The sequence below is a fragment of the Scomber japonicus genome, chromosome 7 (assembly GCF_027409825.1).
Source record: "Scomber japonicus isolate fScoJap1 chromosome 7, fScoJap1.pri, whole genome shotgun sequence".
NCBI lineage: Eukaryota > Metazoa > Chordata > Actinopteri > Scombriformes > Scombridae > Scomber > Scomber japonicus.
Window position 1 is genome coordinate 13783633 of NC_070584.1, and position 10713 is coordinate 13794345.

Below are 10713 nucleotides of genomic sequence, written 5' to 3' on the forward strand. Positions count from 1 at the left end.
GCTTGCAATACCAGTTTTGGGTTTTTTTTGCCTTTATTGTAATGTGCTAGAAACTTGCATCTGCAGCAGTCTGTATTTTTACTCTTTCTCATACCCCCGGAAGCTGCAGCCTATATTTTTCCCCATCTTTTAAAAAGAACCTATGATTTGGAGCTCAGCTAACAGAAGGCCTCTGTCAGCAGCAGAAGTTGCAAGTCAGGGGGATTTCAGTTTTCAACTGTGTCAGTGTAACGGAAGGCGAAGCACTCTACCTGCTGGTCAAGAGTGGTACCATCAGAATGTGTTTTCAGTGGCAAACCCTGATGATGTAGCATTAGGTTGAAGCACAGAGATTTCTGGAAATCCACATAAAAACCTTTAATAGTCTGCAAATATTCCTAACTAATTTCCCTAGAAGCCCTCTGTAGTTATTTAAAAAATAACTTCATCAGTATAATACAATGATACATTAACTGGGAGTGTCCTCTGGGTTATGGAGGTTCTAGCTCAGAATTTGAGGGTGACTTTGTGTTTTTTCCCCTGGTACATAGACAGAAGCGTTTTGCATGGGGGCTATTACTCAAACGATAATAGGAAAAAGGTGAAACCTAACACTATTTGATTGACAAAGCATAATCAATTCAAAGACTAATTGCTGAGTTGAAATGGCATCTTACTGTCTTAGATGAGCCCACTCAGAGTATTGAAATAAAGCAGCTGAAGTCTTGCATACAGTATATGACTTCAGTAACATTGAGAATTTCAGCCAGACTTCACAAGGCACGCAACTTGATTTGCATTTCCAATGGAAGAGCACCTGATAATCATCAGTTCAACTCAAGGTCCTCTGACAGGAAGTATGCTTTGTGCAAATGTTTTTATTCATAGATAAGCAGACAGAACAGAAAAAGAGGTGTTCTTTCCAGCTGTGAGCAGACAGCAGCTTCCCCAACACCTGCGACTCTTCTTCTCAACCCAAATCAACTTTTAAATTGAGTCTACATTTGTGTAAACTTTATACAAAATAAATGGACCCAACCGGACATCAAATCTTTTTTTGTTCGTCTTTATGCCTGTCAACAGAAAAGTGTATGTCCACACAGTCACGGTGCAAGAGGGCATAAAGGGAGCATGGATACACTCTGTTGAAGTCAGGTTATTCAGGGTCACTGACGTGCCAAATCAGACACGGGTAAAATAGCATGTGAAAGGCTTCCATTCAGTATCTTAAAAAATAAAAACAAAAACAAACAAACAATAAACAGTCTACTTAAATTATCTACATTATTTCTGAGGATATTCAACAGACAAAGGATTAATGTGATGTTCTCCAGAATATTTGCAATCATAGATAGATGATACCATCACTCTTATGATTATAATGTTAATGAAAGCCAATACCCATATGACGTGCTGAAAATAAATGTGTGATAAATTAAATGTTTTTTCCTCCCATTTTTTTTTCTCTTTTCTGTATCATTAGACATTATACAAGATTAAATCAAACGGTCATGTTATAGTACAGTACAGGTTCAGAAACTCACAAAACAGGAAATGTATTCTCTTCAATTTTCCTCCACACTTGCACACAGAACACCTTCTCATACACACACACATACACGCACACACACACACACACTTCCTGTTCCTATCTCCAGGGTAACAACTAGCGCACTACTGTGTAATTGCTAATAATGAAACTGTGTATTATGACATAATTTATATTCAGATCAAGCAACAACATGGGCGGTGGTATGTCTGTAAAGTCTTATTAAGGTCAGGGATCCTGTTTGTCTGCGGACACGTCGCAGCTCATTTTCCACTTCAATTCCTCCTTCCTTTTCTTCTCTTTCCCTCTCAGAGCCACCAGAAGCGCACGTAGACAATGAGCATGATGAAAAAAACACCGCCGGCTGCCAGCTTGGCATAGGTGGAGCGGGTATTCAGATACTTGGCATCGCTCCTGTACTTCTTAGACAGGCTGGACAAGTTGCTGGCCTTGGAGTCGAGCGCTGCAGGGAGGAGAAACCCGAAGAAAGAGAGTTCAAAACAAAATAAGAAAGAGGAGAAGGAAAAGGGAAGAAGGAGAGACACATGTAGGCATAAAATCAAAAATCGGAAGTGTGAAATTGAGGAGGGTTCAGTGCTTGTAGCAGTCAGTGTAGAAATGCGTATTGCTTCAGTTTGACCTCAAGAGAGGTCTGAGATAACATGAGACTTACCAGAGAGAGCCTCTCCTCTCTGCAGGACCTCCTCTATGTTAGCCACCATGATCCTCTGTACATCCTGGAGCTCTGTGTTGATGCTGCCCAGATTCCTCCTCGCTCGGCTGTCAATGTACGATTTCTTGGTTTTTTGAATGTAGGTGTCTGGTGAGGAAAAGACGAATAGTAAAAGCAGTTACAGAGAACCTCCCAGAGTAGTGGAGTGAAGATGACATTTAACCCAGACTGTTGTGTCTGCATGTTTGACAATATCCTTTCCCTGATGGTTACTACATAACTGAAATGACAGTTGAGGAGTGATGACCTATTAAATGTGCTGCAGCCCTATTCATTTTTGCAAGAGGATCCATATTGCAAGATCTGGGATTCATTTTTTCCCCCTCCAAGATGACAGACACAAACAAATGTAAATTGCTTGACGCTAAGTAAATTACTGGAGAAAGTGATGGACTGCTTATTTACATAATGATTGCAAAAAAGTAAGATAACGGCTATTAGTATGAGTATAAACATACCCACTGCAGAGACAGGGCCATGGTTTTTCCCCATAGCTATTCATGGTAATATAACATTACAACAGTCTGTCCCTGAAATGTTCATGAAACTTTTCTGCATGTGGTCATGTGTGACTAGGAACAAGGATTGATACTCAGGGAAATCTGTACTGCCAGTTTCCGACCTCGAAACCTAGTAACAATTCACGGCACATGCCAATACAGCTGTGTTATGAATGAAAGCAGTAATATCATGTAAAGGGTTTATGTCCGTCTGATGAAAGACACTTTCACATGGAACGAGCGAACAAATCACAAGACTCCGCTGATGATGTATTTGAATCTGCCACTTGTTTACTGTTGCCTGCCAATGCTTTTACAGGTGATTTGATTATTAACAAAAAATGGAAGTTCATTTGCCTGAAAACAAGCTCCCTTTTTCCCCAAGAATGGCATGAAACTGGACAAATTCAGAAATAAGTGGGTTCCTCTCAGCCTATGCAGAGTGGTTGGCATCCATAAGTTTTGCACGACCACCATCTGCTGGACTGTCCTTTGCCCCATCTATTCTGGTATTTACAATGGCAAGTGTGAAAAATAGCAAGATGGAAATCATCCTGAATGTAGCTGCATGTGTGAGTAGTGAGTCACACACGGTGCCTGAAAGGTTATCTCAGTAATTTACCAGGAACTATGTGTGAAAGAGGCTTCTGACTGTTTTGACATCAGTAGTGTGACTGAAGAACTACATGCTTAAAACTCTCATTGCATGTATTTAATGTCAACTTTTCACTCACCCTCTTCACTTGCATATTTTTTTCTTACCAAATTCGATGAAGGAGTAAGGTCTGGATACTGTGGGCACTCTCTTTCCGTGCTGCTCATGAAACTCTGCCTGCAGGTCTTCAAGGTAAGCAAAGGCCAGCTTTTTGGGGAAGCTGGCTTCACACAGCACAAGGTAGCACACTCCTTTCTCTATAACATAGCTGCAAAGAGAACCAGGAGAGGGATAAGATTCAAAACTCAAAGTGTGTATGGGCAGTTTGTGGGTAGAGGGCAAGTGATTTTATTTTAATGGTTGTATAATTACATTAAAACTGTCAATAAGCCATCACTGAAATCATTAAACTGAGACAGACATTAATGCATAATGCTACTGTGTATTTAATATCAGAATATTAAGTTCTTTGGGTAATCCTTCATACTCACTGAAAAGCCATGGACCCCGCCTCTAATGTGCAACGTGTGGGACTTTGGTCATTGAGTTTCCGGAAGAGCTGCTTTGCTTGACTCTGATACTGCTGCAGGTCCCGACCCAACTAAACAGACAGCAGACCAGCACAGGTTACCAAACGCTGCAGCCACATCTCACGCAGACATTATAGTGTTTAATCAGGGCAAGAAATTGGCTTTTGTATGCACTGTTCTCTCACATTATGTATAAAGTTCACAGGCAACAGAAGAGACAAAAATGACTAACTTTACTGTAAGTATTGTGACCTGCTTAGGTGTTAGACAGTAATAGAAACCACCTACGATCCACATTTCACACTGTGTGACTTGGTGTTCATTTCTTGCCCTGTAAAGTGTGATGAAAATAAATGCTTGGCATAAAAGACTACAGACAGACTCAGCAGTGTGATGCTACATCTGAGACCTGAGGCAACGTTAGTCGTGACAGTGCACTTTTTTTTTTTTTTTTTACCATGATATATTCATTATGGTCAGCATTTAACTGCTGAATGGTATTTAATCTTATCTCTCTAATGATCTAGTGATTTAAAAATGGTCCTTTAAAGCAACACTGTAGCATCACAGGCACACATACGATGTTGAAGCACAGAGCAGAGACACAACAAACCTTTTCACTTCCCTTTTTGAAAGCAAACACAAGAGAGTGAGGAAAAAGTGTTAGACTCCTGTAAAGTCATGCTCAAACATAATACAACAACTCATCATGTCACTTCTGTTTGAACATTTTTCACATGCTATGCTTGTTTTTGTGTGTCAGGCCATGTCTGACCAGTTCTATTCAACCTGATTCAACCTCTATACAATTGATTTAGGGACACTACAATTTTCATTATGCACCTTCACCACTAGGATGCACCTATATTTGAATATTAAAATAACAATTTAAAGAATATCAGCTGATGTATATCAGTATACATAACAAACATTTTTGTTTAGACAGGGATCCCACATGTTTTAAAGAATTGTGGGCAGGATCTGAACTGATCTGATCAGTCAGCGCTCTCTGGTGGACAAATTATATAATGCAGACACTTTCTCAATCAGCTCAATGACATCTTTGGTATTTATGCTCTGAAGTTTCTATTTTCTTATCAGGCAATATACATGCCAATAGTTGTTAAAACCCACTGATATAGGTTGGGCTATCACCTTCAAGTGATCTACAAAAGGAAATGTTAAAAACGATGCTTTCAATCAAGCATTTACAATTATTTTAAGCATAACCTACTGCTTAAATCACCACACCATTATTTACTATTTATAACAGATCATTGATTTATTATTTTATAATGTTATTTTTCACACTATGCTTACAGGCACCCCCCATAGTCACATTGCCTTGTGTTGAAGTTGAGTTATGTAATGCATCATGGTGGAGATCAAGTCTGCTTTTACTCGAGTCATAGTTGTGTTATTGTGGCGAGGTGCAGTCTTTTCAAATGACTCTACCCTTATATTGCATTACCATGTAACAATAATATCTATCTATAAAAATGACACTATTCAGACTTGATTTTCACTCTGGTAGGTCAAGCTGGTGCTTAAACTGATAACACTGGTATGGATGGTCCTCTAGGGTTAGAATTAATATCAATCAAATCAAATACACGAGTGATTAAGGAATACCTAAATTGGTCTGTGTTTAGTTTATTGGCAGGTAGCAGTAAATTAACTACTAAATGATGAAGCTGAAGTGTATCGTTCATAGGATTATACATAGGGCCTATTTGATCAGGGTGGCTGCAACACCTGTTTTTTAAGTCTTCAGGAATGAGTTGGTTGCTTTAAGTAAATAAACGGCTGACTCAGGCCTACTACAGGTGGAGCTCCACTTCCAGGTCCTGTATTATCAGCAGGTCTCACGTAATGAGCAGTAACGTTATACTTTGTGTGCGTGTCCTCCACATCTGGGTGGAGGATAAACATCCTGAGAGTTGAGGAGTCACCGCTGCTCAGCTAATAAACATGTCACAACAGCATTTGTGTAATTAAGAGACATTTACTGTGATGTGGAAATCAGACAGACAGCATTAGGGGCCAGACAGGCATAAAAAAAAAGGCTGAATTTGTAACCTGCTCGTCCTCCTGCATCGACGCAGCCAGAGGCAGCCCGTCCGCCAGCCGAGCGATCATCGTCAGCAGCACCATGTCCGCGCCGGTCCGCTCTCAGCTCTGCACCAGTAAATGTAACCCCGCAGGTAACTGGGACCAGCGTTTGAGAGGCTGTAAAGTGACAACACCACAAGACTGACGGGACTGACGGGACTGACGCGCTGAGCTGGCCGGAAACTCTACAGCTTTGTGTGCTACAGTTTAATCCTTCCGTTCACCCATCATGCGGAACCAAAGGGAAACAAGTAAAGTTTCATTTTAAGAAAATAAAAATAAGAATCTTTTATCACTACTAAATTACTATTTGAAATGAAATTAATAAATGCAATTCATATATTTATTATTTGTCGATTAGGTTAAATAAATAAGGATATTTTCCAAAAAATTGTCATTTACTTGCTTTTCCCGGATATTTCACCAGTGTTGGGGGGTTACCATATGGAGTTAGCTATCACGGTGTTACGTAATTTAATCAATATAATTGTGGCTGTAATCCGTTATAGTAACTGAGAAAAAAAAGTGTTAAATTAATTAATTAGTTAATTAAAATACAGTTACTTATGAAAATGTAAATGATTATAAAGTTACATCTGAAGTCAGACCTTTAAGATTTTGCTCAGGAGGGTTTTTCCTCATTTTGAAATATTCAACATGTTACTGAATATATATGCTGTTTTTAATTCTTTCAAATCAATGTTTTATTTTTTGTAGTTAAATCATGATATAGGGCTTATTTGGAGCACACATGGGCTTAAATGGTGTCAGTACCAATTAAGTACTGTGACTTTTTTCAAAAAATATCTTTATTTTATGTTCCAAAATGTACATGAACTAATGAATACATTTTTAAATGAGAGATAAATATTGCCTTGTTAGAAATGATCTCCCTTATATCAGTATCCATGGAAAGCACCTGAACTTACACTACACACCCTAACAGAGGAAAATATTCGTTAGAATATTAGGAAAGTAGGCTTATCAAAAAGTAATCCAATGTAATAAGTTACTTTACTTTGATTAAGTAATTGAAATAGTTACATCACTTATTATATTTTAAATAGGGTAATTAGTCATCTGTAACCTATTACATTTCCGAAGTAACCTTCCCAACCCTGGATTTCACCCACATTGACTGAAGAAAACCATATTGAGACATTGTTTTTGTCTATAGTTAGGTAAGGATAATTTATTGAATTGATATAACAATAATTGCCAGCAAGTATTATAAAAAAGTATTATAAATAGTTTTTAATTGATTTAATAATGTTAAAATAATAATTAAAAATATCTACCCCAGTTGGCAGTGCATGCAATTCTGCCATGACCATTATCATTAATGCTTTTCTTGTGAATACAGACTAATCATTTCCAGCACGCAATGCTTGATTTGAGTCATTACATGAGTCACATCTAATTTTTTTTTATTGCACAATGTGTTATTATTCTTGCCCCACCAATCCTTATTAGGGTTTTTACAACGAAGCTGCTCAACATGAGTCATTTTATCCAGGATATGTAGGTGTGCTTAATAGGCAATAGGGGACAGTGTTGTTCACTTTGAGGGAAATCCACAGTGAGACAAGAAGAAAGTGACTTACATCTTGTTATGGCATGAAACTCTGAATGTGTCCCAGCAATAATTTGAGATAATTCCTATTCAGTTAATTGTATTAAACAATTCAATCAAATGTACATTTGTATTATTACAGAGCAAAGCAACACTTATTCATCTTGTAAAAAGAAAGGTCAAGTTAAGGGCATTTCTCTGGATTCAACATATAGTTTTCTCATGATACACTGATAAAATTACATTACAAGGAGTACCACACAATGTTCATGAGATGTGTTATTGTCTGGCAACTCTTCTCCAAACGCATGCATGTACTCAAACATTGTAATACTACCATATAAGCAGCCTGCACTCATAATCAAGCTATAAGACAGCATCAACCTGAAGCTCATACTCTGTAATCTCAGTGAGAATCTCCTCCTCCAAATGATGGCCTGAGTTAAAATGCCAAGATGAAGCAGCTCACCAGTCATTTCACGACCTCTCAGTCTTGTGACTTGTGATAACAGAGTGAGTCAGGTGGTGCATCCACGGGGAGGCACTGTCACAGGCTTCAGTCCTTACATGACAGACCCTGACATGACAGACTCACACCAAGTGACCTCAGGCATCTGCCACCCAGCATGTCTGCTGCCCAGTTGACATTTCATGGAGGCGACACATGGCATGAGCTCAGGGGAAGGAGATAAAAGAACAGTGTGTATCCCTTCATTGGATATTTGGTAGAAAATAAGATGATAGGATCTAGTTTGGTACATGTTGGAGGTGTTGTGCATGGTGTGTTCATGTAACAATTAAGAAAAAAACTGAAAAACTGGACTTTCAATCCTTAAAAGCAGCCATGGAACATCTTCACCTGTTGCTGCTCATGCTGCTATTCAGCCTTGTCTATATATTTCTAATTATTTAACACAACAGTTATTGGTTACACATCACTTTACCAACTTTTGCATAATTTAGGCAGCAATCTGCTCTATTCTGTTCATTTATTTAAGTGTTTCTCCTCCAACCTCCCAGTGTCATCATGGAGATCATTAAAATGCCATCATATTTCCTCTCTGTCTGCTCCCCAGGTCCCATCTGTTAACATGGCAACAGTCCTGTGCCACTGCAGCTACAGCTTCATCCAAACACGACCATGATTCAGCTTCTATCCAAACAAAGCCATGAATATGAATATCACGACCAGGTGAGTCTCACTGCCAATACCTAAAATAGAATACAACACTGATACTAATACCAAAGTGTAATGTGCTATACTCATTAAAAAGGGTGAAACCACATTTGAAATCTGTTGGAATGTATGATGTACTCTGCCTGCTTGGGCAGTACTCCCAGTGATACTGTGATCATGTCTAAAGTGATCATGTGGACACATATTTTTAACCTCCTCCAGTTAGCATGGCCCCTAGATTACACAATCCACACAAACTGCTTACGTAAACACTTCATACTTTGATAAATGTAACTGATAAAATTGATTAGAAAGATAATGAATGTTTCTACAATTACCTTTATTTGACCTCATGCGCACACACACACATACACCCCAACACACACACACACACATTTGCATTATTACAGCAGCAAAATAGAAGAGCAGCAATAAGAAAAATAATAAAATAATTAATAATAAGTACGAAAAACAATAAGAACAATAACAGTATAAAATATATAATTAAAATAATTGTGACATTATTTACATTATTTAAATATTGGTATTGAATGGTATTATACCAGAGATGATATTCTTATTGCACAGATTAAGGTGAAATAAATATATATGTATATTGCACACAATTGAAATTAGTAGTATACATAAAATACTAATATTGAGTATTGGACATTAAAAGTGCAATGTGTCAGATTGTCCAGGTTGGGGGTGGGGTGGAGAGTTGAGGTTTACTGGGCAGTGCTGATTGTACAGTCTGACAGCTGCAGGGAGGAAGGACCTGCGATATCGCTCCTTCACACACTTTGGATGAAGGATTCTGTCACTGAAGGAGCTCTCCAGTGCAGTCAGGGTGTCTTTCATGGGGTAGGAGTCGTTCATTAGAGAAGACAACTTGGCCATCATTCTCCTCTCTCCCACCATCTCCACCAGATCAAGGGGGCATCCCAGGACAGAGCTGGCCTTCTTTATGAGTTTGTTCAGTCTCTTCTTGTCCAGAGCCGAGATACTACTGCCCCAGCTGACCACCCCATAGAAAATGGCTGATGCCACCACAGTGTCATAGAAGGTCCTCAGGGGTGCCCCCTGCACTCCAAAAGACCTCAGTCTCCTGAGCAGGTAGAGTCTCTACCTGCTCTGGCCCTTCTTATATAAGTGCAGTGGTGTTATCTGTCCAGTCCAGTTTATTGTTCAGGTGAACACCCAGGTACTTGTAAGATCTCAATGTCCACTCACTGGATGTTCACTGGTGTCAGAGGGGAGTGTCTCCACCTGCAGAAATCCAACACCAGCTCAACAATCCTCAGGGGGCTACTGCAGCTCAGAACTAGACATGCGGCCTAAGGCATAGGGTGCTTCATCACACACACACAAACTACTCACTGCACTTGTTTTGCTCCAGATTTTCCTATAGGTTTTTCCACAAAAATTAGGTTGAGGTTGAGTTAATTTCAAGCTTAACCCCAGATGACCTGAGAGGTCTAGTTGGTTGATGATATAGCAGAAGATCAGAAATGTATTTTGCCCCTAAACTAATCAGTGCTTTATAAACCAAAAGCAGTATCTTGAAATTAATTCCTTGTAAAGATATGTGGCCAAAACCAGCCATTAAAGGCTATGTTGGAGCAGAGCCCCTCCAGGTTTGGAAAACTGAGGGAAGGGTTTTTCATTCCTTATAGAATTGGGTTTAAAGTGAACTAATAGTGTGACATACAGCTCATCCATTGATGAGGTTTAATTTATTGAGAAGTTAAACCGGTCTAGAAAACTCCAGCAGTCACAAATGAGCACACAGTGTATTGCCTATGTGCTCTCAGAGGATTCCCAAACTTTTACATAATGTGACTTTGTGATTTCCAAACATTTCTGGGACAGAATATAAGAGACAGAGATGACTGTGAACCAACA

The 10713-nt window shown here is 39.0% G+C and overlaps 1 protein-coding gene across 1 annotated transcript; it reads right to left on the reverse strand.

Moving 5' to 3' along the window:
• Positions 1–839: 839 nt before the first annotated feature.
• Positions 840–6228, reverse strand: sec22bb (SEC22 homolog B, vesicle trafficking protein b). Its single transcript, XM_053322405.1, has 5 exons — positions 6026–6228; positions 3908–4017; positions 3524–3684; positions 2202–2348; positions 840–1991 (listed from the first exon to the last, which is right to left on the reverse strand). The coding sequence occupies exons 1-5, from the start codon at positions 6098–6100 to the stop codon at positions 1837–1839; spliced, it is 648 nt and encodes a 215-aa protein (XP_053178380.1). The 5' UTR covers positions 6101–6228; the 3' UTR covers positions 840–1836.
• Positions 6229–10713: the final 4485 nt, after the last annotated feature.